This window comes from Zalophus californianus, chromosome 10 (assembly GCF_009762305.2).
Source record: "Zalophus californianus isolate mZalCal1 chromosome 10, mZalCal1.pri.v2, whole genome shotgun sequence".
NCBI lineage: Eukaryota > Metazoa > Chordata > Mammalia > Carnivora > Otariidae > Zalophus > Zalophus californianus.
Window position 1 is genome coordinate 12,468,839 of NC_045604.1, and position 20,411 is coordinate 12,489,249.

The following is a 20,411-nucleotide window of genomic DNA, read 5'->3' on the forward strand; positions in this document are numbered from 1 at the left end:
GGCAGAGTAGCGGCACTTTTGTCCTGGAGTTAGCATGTTTATAAAAGTTCTTAAACTGGAAGGTTATAATTAGTACTGAGAATTTTTATTTATCCATTGTTTTTAAACTACTCTGAAGAGCTTCTGATTTGAATAATAAGAGAATGGGCTGTTTATACTTTGAGAAGCTTAATGTGGTGCCATTGAATTAATCTAGGAATTAAGTTTTAATTACTGTCACATAATTTTGTTCAAATGAACTTTTTTTAAATTGGTCCTTTGTTTTCTCTTTAGCCCATATAGCTGCAAAGAAGCCCCATGTGTTTTGATATACGTTCCTGATGGACATACAAAGGAAATGCCAACATCTGGATCAAGGGAAAAGACCAAGGTAGAAACAAGAAAAAATGAGGTAAACATTGACTTTCATGGATATGTCTCTAATCAACCCACCTTTTTACGCCAGGATTTGGAATCTTTCTTTACAAGTGGTTGTCTGTCTTACTGTTGACATTGAAGAGGACAGTGGCTCTTAGTTTGGGGGTTTTGTTGTAGTCTTGTCCTTTCCTGTAAGTTTTCAGAACACCTTGCAGAACAAGATTTTTTAGATTTAATTTTATTATATGAAAAAGTGAGAAAGAGTAGTTTAATTTAGAACGATTCCCCCCCCACCCCACCACCAATATTGCTGCAGCATATGCTTTTCTTTTTACGTACTTTTTTAATTTTTAAAGTAATCTCTACACCCAGGGTCAGGCTCAAACTCACAACCCTGAGATCAAGAGTCACACACTCCACTGACTGAGCCAGCCAGGCACCCCAAATCCTTTTCTTTCTTTCTTTTTTTTGAAGATTTTATTTATTTGACAGAGAGACACAGCGAGAGAGGGAACACAGGCAGGGGGAGTGGGGAAGGGAGAAGCAGGCTTCCTGCCGAGCAGGGAACCCGATGCGGGGCTCGATCCCAGGACCCTGGGAGCATGACCTGAGCCACCTAGGCACCCCACAAAAGTTGTTATTGACAGAGTCAGGACAGTGCCCTGGCTTTCAGTTCCCTGACTATACTTTTCTGTCAGACTCCAGTGCCTCTGAGAGAAGAGGTTCAGAAAGGAGAGCAAGGGTAGGAACTGCTAGGATGTGGGTGAGAGGAAATTGTGTCACTAACTGCCTTTTTCTATTCCTTCTTCCTCTTGGTGATAATGCTTAATCTCTATGCTTAAGAATGAGTTTGGAATCTGCCCAGCAGTCAGGGTTGGGAGGGACATTCCAGATGGAGACACCGCTTCCCTAGCAGACAGGGTATGGATTTGAGAGTTGGCGACACGTTTAGAGAATGAGGGGTCTATAGTGTAGGCAGAGGTCTTCAGTCTTCCTCAGTTCACACAGTACACTTGGTTTCTTGCTAATTTCTTCATGGCACCCATGGGCTAAGTGAAATTCCTAACAGTCCTCTTTGTTAAGTAGTTAAGTTAGATAAATGTTCATATGCCAGTAGTCATTTGAGAAATGATACACATAAGTTAAAAGAAAAAGTTGTGTTCTTGAAAGATTGTGTTCTTAAATTTAAATATTTTAATTTTTATTTCATTCTTAAAGTGATATACTAACCAAAAGAAAAAAAATCATACCGGGGCACCTGGGTGGCTCAGTCGGTTAAGCATCTGCCTCGGGCTCAGGTCATGATCCCCCTCAGATTGAACCCTGTGTCGGGCTCCCTGCTCCAATGGCTTCTCCCTCTCCCTCTGCCTGCTAATCCCCTAGCTTGTGCGCTTTCTCTCTCTCTCTCAAATGAATAAATAAAATCTTAAAAAAAAGTATTTCTTTCTTGAACCTTGGACTCAGATTGGATACTACCCTGCTAATTTCCTGTTCCATAGTGATTTTCATGTAGTATTTGATTTTAACACAGCAGCTGTGGAAATTGTAGTTTTGCAAAGATAGGACATCATTGAAAGGAATGTAACATACTCTAATGTTAAAATTGAACCATCTTGGGGCGCCTGGGTGGCTCAGTCGTTAAGCGTCTGCCTTCTGCTCAGGTCATGATCCCAGGGTCCTGGGATCGAGCCCCGCATCGGGCTCCCTGCTCGGCGGGAAGCCTGCTTCTCCCTCTCCCACTCCCCCTGCTTGTGTTCCCTCTCTCGCTGTGTCTCTGTCAAATAAACAAAACCTTTAAAAAAAAGAAATTGAACCATCTTGAGTAGTACATGCAGTGTGTTTGGCAGCCCTATGAATTTCCTGTGGCTTCCTCGGGCACCTTAATGCATAGTTTGGGATCTATAGATGTTGGGTCGGCCTTGACGATTTGGCAACAGTGCAGAAGATATTTTGGCAGGTGGACTGGAAGTAGGATTAGAAGATGTGATATGTGGTCAGGAAGCCAGAGGATGAGAGCAGGGAAGATATAAAGTAGGACATGAATTCAGGAAGTAGAATCAGTAAGACAGTAAGTCCTAATTTTGTGTGGTTGAATAGGTAAATAAATGATAAATAACTTGAGCTAGGGAAGACAGAAGTACGTCATATTAGGTGTGAGTCTAGAACTGTTTATAGTGGGAATGTCATGACTTGAGCTTTTAATTTACACAAATTAAATACTACCTGATCTCAGCCAGTCAGCTCAGTTGGTTAAGCATCTGCCTTCGGCTCAGGTCACGATCCCAGGGTCCCAGGATCGAGCCCTACATCAGGCTCCCTGCCAGTGGGGAGCCTGCTTCTCCCTCTCCCTCTGCCCACTGCTCCCCTTGCTTGTATGCTCTCTCTCTCTCTGTCAAATAAATAAAATCTTTAAAAATAAATAGGGCAGTTTTCAAACTTTTTAGTCTCAAGACCTATACACGCTTAAAAATGATTGAGGACCCCTTTTAATGTGGGTTATATTTATGAGTATTTGCTATACTAAAAGTTAAAATTGACAAGTTTTTCAAAGAATTCATTTATTTATTTACTTTTTCAGAGAGAGAATGGGGGTGCTCAAGGTGGAGAGGGAGAGAGAAAATCTTAACACACGATGTGGGAAATGTGGCTACCCAGCCCTTCATTGGTCCCAGTTTCCACCAGTACCTCACACCTTTTACATATCCTGTAAAGATGTTAGGGTAATGCTGTAAGTTTTTGTTTTTTGTGTTTTTTTTTCAAATTTTTATTTAAATTCTAGTTAGTTAACATACAGTGGAATACTGGTTTCAGAAGTTTATGTATTCTTAAGAAACTTAATGTCCTACAAAGTGGCATACTAAAAATAACAGGGCTGGTTTATTAGAAAAAATAGGGTTGGTGCAAAACACTAAGAACCTGTATATCTCCTGTAGTTTCAGTCAAGTGGTGGCTGGTTGGCAGTCATCGAAGGCTCTATTAACCTGGACATCCGCAGTGGCTCACTCGCATGGGTGGCAGCTGATGCCAACTGTTGGCTAGAAAGGGGGAAATGCCTCACAAAGCAGCATCAAGTGACCTCTTTAGCCTGGTAGTGTCAAGGTAGTGAGACTTTGTATATGACAACTCAGGGCTCCAGAAGTGAGTGTCCAGTAGACATGATCGAAGCAGTATTGCCTTTTATGTTTTAACCTTGAAAATCTCACATAGTGTCATTTCTGCCATGCTCTTGGTCCAAGCACTCATAAATAAGCTTGCCCAGATTCAAGGGGAGGGGCTAGGGACCCCCCCCCCCCCCCCCCCCCCCCCCCGCTTGATGCGGGTAGTGTCAAAGTTTGTGTATAGGTTTTGGAACCTGCACAAATCCTTATAGAAATTTAAGTACAATTGAGTAGCATTGGTATCCAACACTGCAGGCCGCCTTCAGCCTTAGGGCTAATGCTCTCTCCTTTGATATGTAGGTCTTTGAAGGTGTTTGCCTCTAATAGAGAGCAATACCATCAGAATTAAAGTCTGACTCAGCGTAGCTCCTGCCTCATCCTTTTTTTTTTTTTTTTCCTTTCTCGTTTTTAAAGCCCAGGAGGATAGCTCTGAAAGTCCCTTATCTGCACTTGCACCTTCATTAGATGGCTTAATGTTATGGTAAACAGTGTTTTTTTAAAGTACCACCTGCACTCTAGGAAGCCACTCTTTTTTTTTTTTAGATTTTATTTATTTGAGAAAGAGAGGGAGAAGCAGACTTCCCACTGAGCAGGGAGCCTGACATGGGGCTTGATCCCTGAACCCTGGGATCATGACCTGAGCTGAAGGCAGACGCTTAACCGACTGAGCCACCCAGGCATCCCAAGGAAGGCACTTCTAAAACTTTCTCTTTGAATTGTGAGAAAGCTTTTTCCTGTATGCTTCTTTGACATGAAACATTAATATTCTGGGAGAAATCACTACAAGGTGGTGTGATTTTTCAGTGTTACCCTAATACCTTTAATACTGTTTCCCTATTTACTAGGCATGAATGAGTCAGTTCAGGTTATCAAAAGTAAGTGTTACAGAACAGAATGTATATATTTTTGGTACAGAATGGCTCCATTTATTGTATTCTTGGTTTACTGTATATATTATGCATTTATATGTGCTATGTGCATATTAACATTTATGATTGTACATTTTAAAGGAGTAATTTTGAGTATGTGTGGGTTTTTTTTTTAAGATTTTATATACCTATTTTTTTTAATAATCTCTACATTCAATATGGGGCTTGAACTCACAATCCTGAGATTAAGAGTCACATGTTCTACCAACTGAGCCAGCCAGGCACCCCAAACGTATGTGGTTTTTGACTTACATGTTGACTTCAGAACCTGACCCCTATGGAAAATGGAACTCTGATGTAGCTTGCAATGCTGCTTAGCTAACCAGGTAAAGGTGTCTGAAAAGACAGTTCAGAATGCTGGGCCTGGGATCAGGACAGAGTTCCAGAGTAGAGATGAAACATTTTGGAGTTTCATCTCTACTTTGTTTTTTGTGTCTTTTTTTTTTTTTTCAAATTTTAAGTGGAAGCCATTAAAGTCATGGGAAAGGTATCATGAGCTGGGTTTTAAATTTAGAAGGGTGTCAGTAGGGTGGAAAGCTTTCTAGGCAGAAGGAAAGCATGACATTAAGAATAAAAAATAGCATAGTTATTCACTACCCAAAGATCATTTTAGTGAACATTTCTCTAGGTTTATTTCATATACTTATATATAATCATATGCCTGGAAATACATAATTTTATACAAAAATGGAATTATTCCATAGTAATGAGTTAAATTGTATCTCAGTATTTCATGGAGGACTTGCTTGTCATCAACTAGATATCTCTTAAAAAAAACAATTCCTGAAACTTATTGATACTCACTTTTTCTCAGCCTTTGTAATTAAAAGCTTTAAGCAGATTTGTTACCTTTTATTTCCCCATCACACCGATGGGTTCAATATAGTCACATTTCTTTTATAGTTAAAACCAGAAACAGCTTATGTAACTAATTCAAGGTCGCACAGCCAGTATGTGGTGGAATAATGATTTAGTCTCAGATCTTTTGGATATGTCATAATTTCTTTAATCCCCTAATGGTAAGGATTTAGGTGATTTTCAGTTTTTTACTATAATAAAAATGCTTCAGTGCATATCCATGTACCTCTCTACCTTTGTTTATTTCTGTCATTTTTCATTAGGATAAATTTTTAGGAATGATATTTAAACTTTTTAAGGGATTAAAACTTAATTTTATAGCATGAAATGTTATATGACAATTCGATATAATTTTGTGAGAGGACATTTAACATGAAATAATTATTTCACTTTTGGTTTTCTTCCTTTGTAGCCGACTGCTCCTTTTAAGGAAAGACCAGGTCCTTTGGATAATACTTGTGCTTCATCTGAGGATTCCTTAGTCCTTTACAATAGAGTGGCTGCTCAAGGGGATGTGGTTCGTGAATTAAAAGCCAAGAAAGCAGCAAAGGAAGATATAGATGCAGCTGTAAAACAGCTTTTGGCTTTGAAAGCTGAATATAAGGAGAAAACTGGCCAGGAATATAAACCTGGAAATCCTCCTGCGGTGGTACAGAATCTTTCTTCTATGTCATCAGCAAGTATTGTGGATAGTAGATCTCTCTATGATGAAGTTGCTGCACAAGGGGAGGTGGTTCGTAAACTGAAAGCTGAAAAAGCCCCCAAGGTCAGTATGCTGGAATCAGTCGAGACAACACTGAGGAAGCTCATGAATTCAGATGGTTTAGGGTGGCTGTAGTCTCTTTTAAGACACATTGTTTATAGACTCCTTGAATATTTTGGCAGAACAGTCCACACTTACTGATACCTGCTATGTGCCAAGCTCTGGAAATACTAACAAGAAGCAACTCACCATCTAGTATGGGGGAGGGTATCAGGGAGGAATTACACACACTGTAATCCATGTGCTGTGACTGTAATCCTGTGTCATATGTGAATTGTTCTCAAAAGCATTTGTGGTTGTAAGTGGCAAGGAAGGAAGAAACTATTCGTAAAGGATATTTAAATTAGTCCCGAGGTAGAGGAAGCCCTTTATGCGTGAACAAAGTTCAGAGAAGTTGCTCTTTAAGTAGTAGATTCATGCTTCTTCACCTTCATTGTACATCAGAATTACTAGAGAGCTTGCTAAAATACAGATTGTAGGGTTCCACCTCTTGAACTTCTGCTTTATTAAGTCCGGAGTATGGAGAGTGTGCATTTGTAGAAAGCTGTCCGGGAGAAGCTGGTGCCGCTGGCCTGGGGCCGGGTATGGAAGACGGGCACCAGCAGAGGCAGAGACGTGTGAGGGTTCGAGGTATATTCAGGGAATGATGGGGCGTCAAGACGTTTTTGACCAGTGACCATTTCCAGTTCATAGGGGAACCCTCAAGTGATACGAACTTTGACTGAAGTATACATTTTATTCTTGTTTTAATTATATCTTCATGCAAAACATTTAGCCAAGTGAATGGTAGCATGGAGTGTGGAACAGGATTGTTTGTTGTAAGAGACAAAAGGAATGGGATCTGTGATAGAGAAAGGTCATATATTTTTTATTTTAAAGATTTTATTTATTTATTTTAGAGAAAGAGTGCAAATGGTGGGACAGAGGCAGGGGAAGAGGGAGAGGGGCAAGCAGATTCCCGCTGAGCTCGGAGCCTGGTGTGGGGCTCATTCTTGCTACCCTGAGATCATGACCTCAGCTGGAACCAAGAGTCAGATGCTTCACTAACCGAGCCCCCGAGGCTCCCTGAGAAAGGTCATATTTAATAATCGAGATACACAGTTCTGTTCAAACAGTAGTGTAGTTCTAAAACATGACCAGATGGATAGTGCTGTAACTAGATATAATTCAGTCCCTCATAAGCTTCCAAAAATTCCAGACTCTGGGCTGTGATATGAACACAGAGAGGTATGGTGAACCCTTGGACTTGACTTCTGTGACTAGAAGGGATTTGTTCTTGTCAGGGGATCTATTATCCCATCAGCGTCCTGGGCTTTGGTTGGAGAAGAATGGAGTAAGAGGTTACAATTTCCTCATCTCATTAACAAGTTGCTAGGCGTCTGACTGGGAACCGTGCCCCTAAGATTCTTTCTTTCATGGACATTTGACCTCTGCTGAAGAGGGAAAATGCTTTGGGGAAATCTTGGGGTTTTGTTCCAGAAGTTAATATTTTTCTCTCCATTGTGAAGTGTGGAAAAATCTTTTCTCTTTTCTCTTCAGTGAGCCTGTTGGAAGTCCTGCAGAGCTGTGATTATCTTCAGATAGCTCTGCTTCTGGGAATAAAGCCTGTAGCCTAGGATGTAAATCCTTGATATTTCCTGCCCTTCAGTGAGCTTGAGTATTTTTCACTCTGGAGATCAGACACAAGCTATGGACCCCTTTCTAGATGTAATTTGAGGGGAATGGCTGTGGTCTTTAAATTCCTTCATTCTGAGTAGAGTGCATGGAGACTCTGTGCTGAGTCTTGGTCAGGACATCACGTGTGGGGTAGTAAGCGCGGCAGCCAGCTACGCCTCGCATCTCACTGGCTCGGTGGATTATGTCCTCCTTCCTGGGATAACGGGCAAGCTTATGCCAGGTCAGCCTGTGGGTAAAAAAAACTAAATTTCTTTGGTAATTAGGCAGCTACTTTTATCAGGTACTTTTTGATAATGATAAATGTGATGCTGAAATAATCTGACTTTGATTTAACCTACATTTACTGAACGCTTACAGTGTACCGTATCTGTGTTTCAAAATATTGCTCACATTTTTTTTCCTCTGAATGCTAAAAGTAGTAAATAGTGCGTTCTCCTGTTCCAGGGAATCAACCCAGTTACTAGGAGTGGAAGTATTTTTTAGACTGCATTTGGCACCGTGTACTGTACACAGTTATTATTTTCACATTTAATCCTCACAAAAACCACATTCAGTAATGTTCAAGTAATTCTTTTTTTTAAGATTTTATTTACTTATTAGAGAGCACAGAGGAAGAGGGAGAGGGAGAAGCAGGCTCCCCACTGAGCAGGGAGCCCGATGCAGGGCTCGATCCCAAGACTCTGAGATCATGACCCGAGCTGAAGGCAGACACTTTAACGACTGAGCCACCCAGGTGCCCAATACTTCTTTTTTTATTTGTTGATTTTAGTAACCAGTGAGGAACTGTGAATAGGAAAGTAATTTCCTGAAGTTTACAAAACCTAGATTCCAATTTTGCAGTCAGATCCCCAAGTTATTTCTCACTAGAGGTGTTGGTAGTGGGGCATTGCATTATGAGCACCAGAGGATTATGGTTTTAACTAGTTTATTAATGTATTTAGCAAGTCTGTGCTTATTTTACATTAATTTATCTAAGCCTCTTAACCATTTCCTACAAAAGTAGTTCTTCTATTATTAAGTCATGTTCAGTTGTAAAGAAGGTGATCAGCTGAGAATCTGTAGTTACAGGCTTCGATTAGAATTCTTCCTTCTCTGTTTGTCCATTCTTCTGTCCTTCTCCCCCTCCCTCCTGCTTCAGGATCAGATAGTAATTCTGGGTAAGAACCTCTGAGCATAAAGGCAGAGTATAAGCAAAGGTGGGCAAGAGTGAAAACTTGGAAGTCTATCTTCAGTTTCTCCTTCAAGTCCACCTTCTGCTCCTCTTTCCTTTTTCTCTTGCTCAGTAGGTTGTTACAGAACAGTGGATCAGGCATATATAGTTGTGAGTTGCATATCTGGGAATACACCAAAGGTAAAATAGTTCTGAATGCTGAGTTACTTTAAAAATTGAAGTCACTTTTCAGATTTGAAATATTAACTTTTATTTTTTTGTTTGCTTGTTTTTTTAAAGATTTTATTTATTTATTTGAGAGAGAGAGCACGAGAGGGAAGAGGGTCAGAGGGAGAAGCAGACTCCCTGCTGAGCAGGGAGCCCGATGCGGGACTTGATCCCCGGACTCCAGGATCATGACCTGAGCCGAAGGCAGTCACTTAACCGACTGAGCCACCCAGGCGCCCTGAAATATTAACTTTTAAAGTTCAAAAGTTATAGTTTCAAAAAATAAAACTTTGGTTTTAAACAGTTTCTCTGGCGATTTGAAATCTAAATGAATGCAGTTTAAACATGAAATTTTAGTATTGTTTTCTTGAAATGGGAGTCAGAAAATGGTAAATTAAGGGCTTTATGGAATACAACACTTTAAATTCTGGGACCAGGTTTGGCAAACTATGGCCTGCCCGTGTTTTGTAAGTGAAATTTATTGGGCTACAATTGCACTTTGTAGTTTACATATTGTCTAAGGCTCTTTTCGTGCTGTAACTGCAGAATCGAGTAGACTCACAAAGCCTACAATATTTTTTATGTGGCCCTGGCCCTTTATTGGAAAAGTCAGCTGACCCATCCCCTAGAGGACAGAGATTTGAGGACTGCTATAGAACTTTTTTAATTGAAGTAATAAATGGCAGCAAAATCAAATGATTATTATGTTAAGTAGAAACAATAATTCACAGTTTCATCTTGTCATTAGCAGCTGCTTTTTGTCAGATCCCATCTGGGTGGCTGGATGCTGGTCATCTTCTGCAGTTGTAACATTTGACTCATGGCACCTTGTATTTTATGCCCCCACTAATTCAACTTAAATATTCTGACCACCTTTGCCCTTTTATATTTTACACCAGTGTTTTTGGTTTTGAAAATCCAAATCACAGCTTATCAGGAGAGGAAACTATTAGCTTAATAAAAGGCATTTACAGAGAAAAGCTGGATGGTACTACTCGATATAAGATTAAACAACAGAAGCCTACGAAGCAGGTACTGCTAAATCTTAAGCTCTTAACGGACAAAACTGTTTTAAGCTTACCTAACATACGTTATACCCCTTCAGTAAACAGGCTGTTCTAGAAAACCATTGCCCCTCACCCCCACCTCAAATAGCCTTAATTCTAAGGCCAAAAAATAAAGATCGCAGGGGGGAGAAAATCAGAAGAAACAAACCCATCCTTTCCCTTGACAGATTTTGAGCTTCATATTTGGAATTTGTGTGTAATGGGTTTGTGCTATATCTGTATTTGTTTAATACAAACTTGCCTTTGCATTAAGCAGGTATAAATCCATCCATCTTGTGAGACAGGACATTTCACAAGACTGACTACAGTTTAGGGATCGTCTAGGAAAATCTGAGGAGTTTGGCTGATTAATTTGTGTCAGAGAAAAGTAGCAGATACATTGTGATGTAGGTAAATGAACCCGGAGCCGAACTGAGAAACAGCAGAGCAGATGTTCCCAACCCAGATTGACTCCAGAGTTGGGGCCCTCTCTTCTGTTGGATTGACTCCTGGGATTGGGGTTCAGTAATTGGGCTGTTCTGTACTGGATTAAGCATTTAAGCTAAATACAGATACTAATCAGTTGACTTTAAAAAAAAAAAAAAAAAAAAGCCAAACACCTTGCTTTGAAAACCTGTGAACTTTTAGTTCACTAAGTCTCCTAGCAGACTTTTTTATATGATACAAGCTTCATTATTCCCCCTCCCCAACTTGGAAGAATTCCCTCTTTGGATTATTATTCATCTCCCACCCCCACCGAGTGAGAATCTGCATGGGGAGTAGTTATTCCTCTTGTGTGCAGGTGTCCTCTGGGATAGGTTAAAAAAGGAGCGAAAGGTGGGAGAACATCTATAGAGTTGGGAAAAATAGATGAAGTCGGAAAAAAGTGTTTTTTTTTTTAAAGCTCTTTTCACTGATAATTGAGGTGCTGAAGCCTTTCTGTTCTTACATTTAAAATGGTAATGTTTAGGTTTTTCTTCTTAAAGTTCTTTCCTTCCCCATGGAGAAATGTCTCCATCTAGTGGCTGCTGTCTAAATAGCTGTTGGGCACGCCGTCTCATTCTAAGTGTAACCAGGTGAGTCCTCGCCCATCTTTGGTCGGATTCTCAGGTCATGTGCACTTCCTCAAATTCCCATCTTAAATTCTCACGGAAGTGTTTTTTTGTAGGCTGTTTCCTTTCTCATTCATCTGCATCAACAATTATTTATTGAAATCTTTTCATGTTTTTATTGGTGTATGTTAGGTAAGTTTAAAACAGTTTTGTCTGTTAAGAGCTTAAGATTTATCAGTACCTGCTTTGTAGGCTTCTGTTGTTTAATCTTATATCGAGTAGTACCATCCAGTTTTTCTTTGTAAATGCCTTTTATTCCAGAAAACTAGAGTATTAAAAGAGATTTTTTCCTCATTCCACAAGATGTCGTTAAGTAAGAATCAAAGATCTCTTTTGAAAGTGCAGTTTTCAAAGCATGTTAGCAGGAGTAGATCACAGACTCTAGAATAAACCCTAGATCAAATCCTGGCTGTACTGCCACTTACTGTGTAACTTCGGGTAAGGTACGTAGTCTTATTTCTAAGCTTTACTTCTTCTGTAAAATGAGTCAGGGTTGTTTTGAAAAATAAAATGATCCACATAAAGCACTTAGCATAGTGTCCAGCACAGAGTAAATAAATAGGCCATAAAATAATAGAGATAGTTTTTTGTATTGATAATGCTGATTCTAACTCAAGAATCTTCGGATACCTTCTAAATCATCAGAAAAGACTGCATAGAGAGCAGTATTATTTCACCGTTTTGAAAAATAACCTGAATAGATTACTTAGTTATCCACAGTGTTCCATTTCTCAGTTGCAGGGGATATAAGTATATAGTTCTACTCTGTTTTAGAATGTCATTTAGTAGTGAAGTGATTTGTCCATCTTAATTTTCTTCTTTATAATGTTGAATTGTAATCTTGCCAAACAAGGTTTTTTTCTTTGTGAAGTATGTGCCACCTGACTTCAGACTCTGGTCAACACTTGCTTACAGTGTAAAATGGAACTTCTTTCAAAGGCCTTTTTTTGTAGAAATGGTTGCAGGAAAGTCCCTTTACTTTTTTCCCATTTTCTTTCTGTTAGCTGATGGAAGTTTCTTTTTCCTTGATTCTTGTAGGTCTGATTAATTGTGTCTTATTTGTTAGGATTAGGTAGATTCTGTTGTGAAAATGCCTTTAATTCTAAAGACAGTGTAAACAAGAGACAGGTCAGGGCGACAAATAAGGCAAGCTACCTGCTTGTTTTTGTGTGATTTCTCCTCTTACATTTACTCCTGTATGGTACTGGTGTGACAGACCGTACTTCAGTAGGCAGCAAAACATTGTATCATAAATTAGCTGACAAGGAAATGTCACTTGTTGACTCATAGATGTAAGTTCTTTGAAGGTATACCAATGCTTCCTGCACTCCTTTGACCCCCATTGTAGTATTCTTCCTGGCTTCTGTCGGGTTGTTCTTAGCTGTTTGGAGTGCTGTTATAATGTAGCAGTGAAACTTGGAAACTAGGGTAATTTGGAGACACTTTTTCTCTCTCTGTTGATGGGATGGCTTTTGAGTGGTGTATTTGTCTGTGCTACCATTCGGGTAAAGCGTCCAACTTGGGTCCTTTGCCTGTGTTGTTGCCCTTCTCTGCTGGAATCATGAGCGTCTCAGTTGGGCTGAGTATTTCATTCTTTTTCATTATGATTACATTGAAGTATCAGAGGATGATGTATATATGTTATGTCTAATTAAAACCTCAACATACCTGGGCGCCTGGGTAGCTCAGTTGGTTAAGCAAGTGTCTGACTCCTGGTTTCAGCTCAGGTCAGGATCTCAGGATCATGAGCTTGAGCTCTGTGTTGGGCTCCGCACTGAGTGGGGATCTGCTTCTCTACCTCCCTCTCTCCCTCTGCCCCTCCCCCTGCTTGCTTTCTCTCTAAAATAAGTAAATCTTTAAAAAAAACTCAATTATTATCTTCTCATTTTACTATAAATTTTTTTTAAAGATTTTATTTATTTATTTGACAGAGAGAGAAGGCACAAGCAGGGGGAGCAGCAGAGTGAGAGGGGTAAGCAGGCTCTCTGCTGAGCAGGGAGCCCGATGTGGGGTTTGATTCCAGAACCCTGAGCCGAAGGCAGACACTCAACCAACCGAGCCACCCAGGTGCCCCTATTGTAAATCTTTAAAAGAATAATATAACTCTTCTTTAGTTGGGCCCAAACTGTGGTTTGTTTTGTGCTGTATTTAGTGTTTGTTTAGTAAGCTAATGAAAATATGGTTTGTATAGCAAAGCCATTGAGCTGATCTTTATTCTGATTTTGTAATTTCTGACTCCACTATTTATAAACCTAGGGCTTGGACACTGCCAGTTTGCTTGGATATTCTATTATTTATTTGTCTCTTTATATATGTAAAATGGAAGTTACAGTACTGTATGTGTATGTGTTTATGTTTGTTTTTATGATTTGTATATAGGATTATAATATTTTTATTTTTAACTTTTTTTTTTTTTTTTTAGCTTTGATCTGTTATTTTATAATTGAGCGCCTTTGTTGCTTGGGTTTCTCCATGATTATTTATAGGAATACTTTGGTGGTAATTAATGATTTTTAATAATCACTGACATTTTCAGAAATTTCAGAAAGTTTTAAATAATTGTTTTTTGTCTTTTATTTCAGGCTAAAGTAAATGAAGCTGTAGAATGCTTACTCTCCCTGAAAGCTCAGTATAAAGAAAAAACTGGAAAAGAGTACATTCCTGGTCAGCCTCCATTATCTCAAAGTTCAGACTCAACCAACAGCTCTGAGGCTAGTGGTCCAGAAACACCAGAAGCCAAAGTACTTTTTGACAAAGTAGCTTCTCAAGGAGAAGTAGTTCGAAAACTTAAAGCTGAAAAAGCCTCTAAGGTTAGTGTGATATTTTGTTTGTATTTTTGTTTTTTACATTACAGGCTGTTTTCTTTGCCCGGAACACTTTCTGGCCCATCAAATCTAAGTTCTGCTCATGTATTTCAGTTCTCAACCTTTGTCTTGGGCATTAGACAAGCCTTCACTGATACTTCTCTCCCGGTCTGTATTTGACTGGACATTTCTTATAAGACTCTGCCTTTCTCTGACACTGTACTTAAACACTCTGTATTTTAGCTGTTGTCAGCTTCTGTAGTCCATGAGATCCTGGAGAATAGAGCCCTAGACCGCAGCAGTGCCTGGCTCATTGTAGGCCGTTGGTGCATGCTCATTGTTCTACTCATTCTCCAGGAGCTGAGTCAGTCTCAAATGGCAAGTGTTATTTTGAGCTCTGGTATAGTCTGTGCTAATTATATTCTCTTCATAGGAGTAGGATTTTTTTGGTACAGATTTATGAATGGAAAACAGTATGTCATTACAGGTTTTAAAGTTTAACCAGTAATATAGAAACTTGGTTGCTGTCATCTTCACAATTATGAAACGTTGAACGTACGTAGTGTAATGGCTCCTAACTTAACTTGCAGTGGAATACATGTTACGTAGCAGAGCTTCCTGATGGAAGTCCTGTGATGGTAGAAGTGTTCTGTAGCAGTTCTGTCCCACCCAGTCACTAGCCACCTGTCCCACTGAAGACTTGAAATGTGGCTGTTGTGACTGAGGAACTGAGTTTTTTCATTTTATTTACTTGAATTTAAATAGCCACGTGGCCAGTGACTCCCATTCAGACAGTGCAGTTCTAGTACTGTTTTTCAGTCCCTCTTTTGTCAAGTCTGTCCCTGTTTGTTGTAGTTTTTGTTTTCAGGTGTTAGTATATTTGATGTTCTCCGCCCTTAGCATTCTCCTCTGCCTTCATTTATGTTTTCAGATCTGCTTAGGAAGTTTGGTCATTGGTGCTTAGACGGTGATTGGAATTAAATATTATCTTCTCTTTTCCTCTTTTGTTAAACTAAAGGATCAGGTAGATACAGCTGTACAAGAACTCCTTCAGCTGAAAGCACAGTACAAATCTCTGACCGGAGTAGAGTATAAGCCTGTCTGTGCCACTGGGGCTGAAGACAAAGATAAGAAAAAGAAAGAAAAAGAAAATAAATCTGAAAAGCAGAATAAGCCTCAGAAGCAAAGTGATGGCCAAAAGAAAGACTCCTTTAAAAGCCAAGGAAGTGGACTGTCATCCAGTGGAGCGGGAGAAGGGCAAGGGCCTAAGAAACAGACCAGGTAATAGAACATGGAAGCTGCATTCCAAGTGAAGCAGTTGTGAAGAAATTCAACTCTGAAATTATTTTTTTTCAAAACAGATTTTGGTTAGTTGGAGAAAGCTAGAGGTATAGTGCCAGGGGATAGCTTTTGTTAATTTTCTATTCATTTGCTTGGTTCAGGACTCTCAATGTAAAAAGTTCGGTGAAGTCTCACTCTCATGCTTGTATCCCATCTTCCCAGTTTCTCCTATCACCATCATGAATTGGTAACCACAGCTAGTTTCTTCTGTAACCCCTGAGAGATCTTCATTTGGCTACACAAGTGAAAACAAATACGTATAAATGTTCCCATTTAACACAGTTGGTAGCCTGACAATACTGATTGTCTTACACCTTAAGCAAATTTTTCAGATGAAAATCTTTAATGGTGACTAAATGACAACTTCATTCTAGGATTTCAAGTTTGGTTAGAATAAATATAAAACAAAGCTGTTTAAAAGACAAAACAGTGGAATGGATGCTGTTTTAGTATGTTCCAGTTCGTATGAATAATGTGATGCTCTGTCCATAATCCCCATGGCAAAATTAGAGTGAACTTTGTAGCTAACTTCCTTCAGTGGTTTAATAAAAAGAAAAACCTGTCATTAGCAACTACTATTGTGAGATTTTGTGTGTATGTGTGTGTGTGTGAGAGAGAGAACTTTTGGTTTTAGATTTTTTTTTTTTAAGATTTTATTTACTTGACAAAGACACCGTGAGAGAGGGAACACAAGCAGGGGGAGTGGGAGAGGGAGAAGCAGGCTTCCCGCTGAGCAGGGAACCTGATGTGGGCTCGATCCCAGAACCCTGGGATCATGACCTGAGCTGAAGGCAGACGCTTAACCAACTGAGCCACCGAGGTGCCCCAGGTTTTAGATTTGTTTAGCTGATTTTAAAATTCTGCCTCTTAATTCTCACATCATACATGCAATGTCTCCTTAAACAAGAGAATATAACAGTTGTTTTTCTTGCGTATTGACTGAGTGATCAGATTTATAGATCACAGAATAATAGAAAAGAGAACAGAACTTCTCACTTTTTACCTTTGTTTGTGAAAAGGCCAAGTTTCACGTAGGCATCTTGTTGAGCCATGTCAAAGTGAAACAGTGGAGAAGTCGGCTATAAATACATTAATGTTTTAAGCCAATAAAGCCTTGTTTGTAAACTCTAAAATAGGACTAATGGATGATTTTTTTCTATGTGAATCGTAAGACTACAGTTCTTGAATAATTATTGGTTTCAAGAAAAGGATCATTGTCTAGAATAGTTTTTTGTTGCAGATCTAATTTATTTTGCACTTGTCTCTGCAGCTTTTACTTACTGCAATTAAAAGAGAAATTTTAGACTATGTAAGGATTATATCTACCTGTGTATGCACACATATACACACAGCCATTGTTTTCATTACTTTTTTATGTGTTAGTGGGGAGCAGTCTTGCTAATTATGTTTTCTGGTTTGAGTTTGGCAAAAGATTCTTTTTAGTGAGAGAATTCTCTGTGAATAAATTCTGTCTTTATTACAAATACATTTTTTACCTTATAAAGAACTTTGTAAAAAAGATGTCTGCATTAAAATCATAGCTTTTGCTAGCTTGACTTTTCCTAGTTCTTTGTGGGCAGTATCCTACCACCTTTCAAGAGGTTAAAAACATTATCTTGGGAATGAATATACAAGAGTGGTAAATACGGAAATAACTCATATTGAAGAAAAACCTACTGTTTCGAACTTCAGAAGTTTGTTTCCATTAAGCCTGAAAACAGTTGATGAATGAAGGGATTCATATTTTATTTTTCCTGTCTGTAGGTTGGGTCTTGAGGCAAAAAAAGAAGAAAACCTTGCAGATTGGTATTCTCAAGTGAGTATGCATTCAGTTTGTTTTCATGTTTTAAATTTCTCAAATACTACTTTGTATTTAGATTCTAAAGGTCCAGACACACGGTAATGTATGATGTCGTCAATAATATCGAGTATAGCCATTTAACCTGTCACAGTTTTCAAAGCATGTTCACATAAAGCAATGAATTGAGAAGTAGCCCTATGAGATAGTCATTACTCAAATTTTTTTTTTTTAATGGTGCAGTAGAGAGATTAATCCAAAGTCACAGAGATAGTAAACAGCAGAAGCAAGATCGGCATTCAAGTCTTAAGAGTTTAGGCTTGCTGTTTCTCACTATAGAAAAGCCCATTTACATGCACATTAAGGGGATGTACCAACAGTGGAAGCCTCCAGATTTGAAGTTTGGTTATCATTCACTTGGCACTTGTATTATAATTTTGGTTTAATTTAGGCTTCAAAGAGTGTATTTTTCTTTTAAAAAGGTCATCACAAAGTCAGAACTCATTGAATACTATGATGTAAGTGGCTGCTATATTCTTCGTCCCTGGGCGTATTCCATTTGGGAATCCATCAAGGACTTTTTTGATGCTGAGATCAAGAAACTTGGTGTTGAAAACTGCTATTTCCCCATGTTTGTGTCTCAAGGTGCATTAGAGAAAGAGAAGACTCATATTGCTGACTTTGCTCCTGAGGTAAGTTAGCTTGCTTTATTTATTTTTGCAGTTTTCTCTCATAAACTTGAAAGTATATTTTCAGTTCACACTTGAACAGTAATTTAAATGGCAAGACCAATTTAGAGAAATATAAAGCCATTACAAAAGATACGTATGTATTTCTACCTTCAGGGGCAAGTTATGATTCTGTTTGTTACATTAACTAACTGGCTCTTACTTTTTGCTGAATATTTATAAGGACAGTAAGTATCTAATTTTCTTACCAGGAACAGCAGCAATTTTAATTTGCCTTAATTTCTGTAGCAAAAATTGAAATAGAGATTTGCCTGTATTTGTGCTATTTCTCTGAAATGCTGTTTAAAAAATGTATGGAAAATTATTTTATCTTACTAGGTTGCTTGGGTTACAAGATCTGGCAAAACAGAGTTGGCAGAACCAATTGCCGTTCGTCCTACTAGTGAAACAGGTAAGGATGGGTCTTGGGGTGCAGGAGAGTGCTCATGGGAACACTAGAGACGACTTCTAGAGTCACCTCAGTGTTGATTTTGTGATATTTATGATCCTCCTTGACAGTACACAGTTCAGTGAATGTTGATAAAGATGAATATATACTGAAGTTGCATAGAATTTTATTCTCAGTGTGGTAAACATTGCAGAGCTCTTTGTCATTAGAATAAAGTTTGTAGTTTTTTATTTGATGCTGTAATTTTTCAGAATTTTCAAGACTTATTCTTGGAATAATCTTAACTCTTGGAATTGATTATAAGTTTGCCAACACTGTTGTTTTATGCCATATTTTCTTAAAAATTTTGTTATTTTAATATGACATTTATATTTGTATAGGGTTTTTATAGGTTACTGAGTGATTTCATTTATATATTGTATTTTTACAAGAGTGAGTGAGAAAGGTGGAGGCAGCAATTGTAATCTCCATTTTGCAGGTAATAAAAAAGGTCTCTGAAAGGTTTTTGGGCTTGTCAGTGTTTTCCGAAGTGATTATCCATCTTTAGAATGAAGGATTATTTGCCCTTTACTTCATACTTCTGGTGATACTCTTGTATAATATTATAAGGATGCATTATTGAAATTATGACACCAGCTGTTTTCTGGTTGGCAGAGTTTTTAGTAATTCTAGATAGTCATGAATAGGCTGTGGTAAGACAGACACTTTCACTTAAATTAACAGTTCATGGCAAGAGCTTTCATACTCTGCATAGATGCATTGGATAGATTTCATCTGAATTCTAGTTCTAATAGATAACTGCACTGGATTCAGCAAGTTGTTTAACTTCTCTGTGCTCAGATTCCGCATCTTTGATGCTAAGATTGTGATAATTGACTTTGTGCTTGAACATGGGGACTGAACAGCATCATAAGTGCAAAGAACTTCACAGAGACCATGCATGGTATATGCTGTAAGAGCTTCACTTAGTGTTTTTGAAAATAAAACAGCTGAAAAGCAGTCAAATTAGATGTGAAGTGTAAATTTCAGTGTGAAAAATACAAAATAAGGTCAGGTTTAGGTAAATTTATTTCCTTGACTAATCTGCTTTATGAAATAATGTAGGGGTGCCTGGGTGGCTCAGTTGTTAAGCGTCTGCCTTGGGCTCAGGTCATGATCCCAGGTTCCTGGGATCGAGCCCTGCATCAGGCTCCTTGCTTGACAGGAAGCCTGCTTCTCTCTCTCCCACTCTGCCTGCTTGTGTTCCTGCTCTCGGCTATCTCTCTCTCTGTCAAATAAATAAATAAAATCTTGAAAAAAAGAGAAATAGTGTAGTAATACCATTCACTTACCATTACAAACATTGGAAAGTATTTACACAAACACAGCATTTTAATTTGTATTCATGTATTCACTATGTTACTGGTGTAACTCTTACTAGCCTTCAAAGAGAAATAAAACCTTCAGTGACTAACCACCTGTATTTTCCTGTATCTTTTCAGTAATGTATCCTGCATATGCAAAATGGGTGCAGTCACACAGAGATCTGCCCATCCGACTCAATCAGTGGTGTAATGTGGTGGTAGGTACATACTCTTTCTTAGGTTCTTTCATTATTCTTTGTACTCAGTTTTTTTTTTTTTAAACATTTTTTTTCCTTATTTTTATATTCAAAGGATTGGGAGAATGGCATGCATTTTTTATCACAGTTTATGGATTACAATTATGATTTCTGGTTACTTGCCACATTAAATTGTTAATAAAAATGGAAAAGCTCTCCATAATGATCAAATTGTGTTCTTACGTCTTCCAGCGTTGGGAATTCAAACATCCTCAGCCTTTCCTACGCACTCGTGAATTCCTTTGGCAGGAAGGGCACAGTGCATTTGCTACCTTTGAAGAAGCGGCAGAAGAGGTATAAAAAGTTGTCTTCCATATTAATTGTGTTCCATTTCTTTCTCCAGGCTGTGCTTCCCCCCCCCCCACCAACTATAAGTAATGCAGTGTTACCTACTTAGATAATATTTAATAAATAACTCTTGAGTTGAAATTTAATGTGATCTCAAAATAACTT

At 38.6% G+C, this 20,411-nt stretch overlaps 1 protein-coding gene across 3 annotated transcripts in view; it reads left to right on the top strand.

Moving 5' to 3' along the window:
• Window positions 1-20,411, top strand: part of EPRS1 (glutamyl-prolyl-tRNA synthetase 1) — a 67,347-nt gene that overhangs the window by 33,405 nt on the left and 13,531 nt on the right. For all 3 annotated transcript variants that reach the window (XM_027611459.2, XM_027611460.2, XM_027611461.2), the window contains 9 exons: window positions 274-391; window positions 5,715-6,068; window positions 13,861-14,088; window positions 15,101-15,363; window positions 17,188-17,239; window positions 17,704-17,913; window positions 18,289-18,361; window positions 19,840-19,919; window positions 20,151-20,252. In XM_027611459.2, coding sequence (XP_027467260.2) covers window positions 274-391; window positions 5,715-6,068; window positions 13,861-14,088; window positions 15,101-15,363; window positions 17,188-17,239; window positions 17,704-17,913; window positions 18,289-18,361; window positions 19,840-19,919; window positions 20,151-20,252 — 1,480 coding nt within the window. The remainder of the gene's footprint in view (window positions 1-273; window positions 392-5,714; window positions 6,069-13,860; window positions 14,089-15,100; window positions 15,364-17,187; window positions 17,240-17,703; window positions 17,914-18,288; window positions 18,362-19,839; window positions 19,920-20,150; window positions 20,253-20,411) is intronic.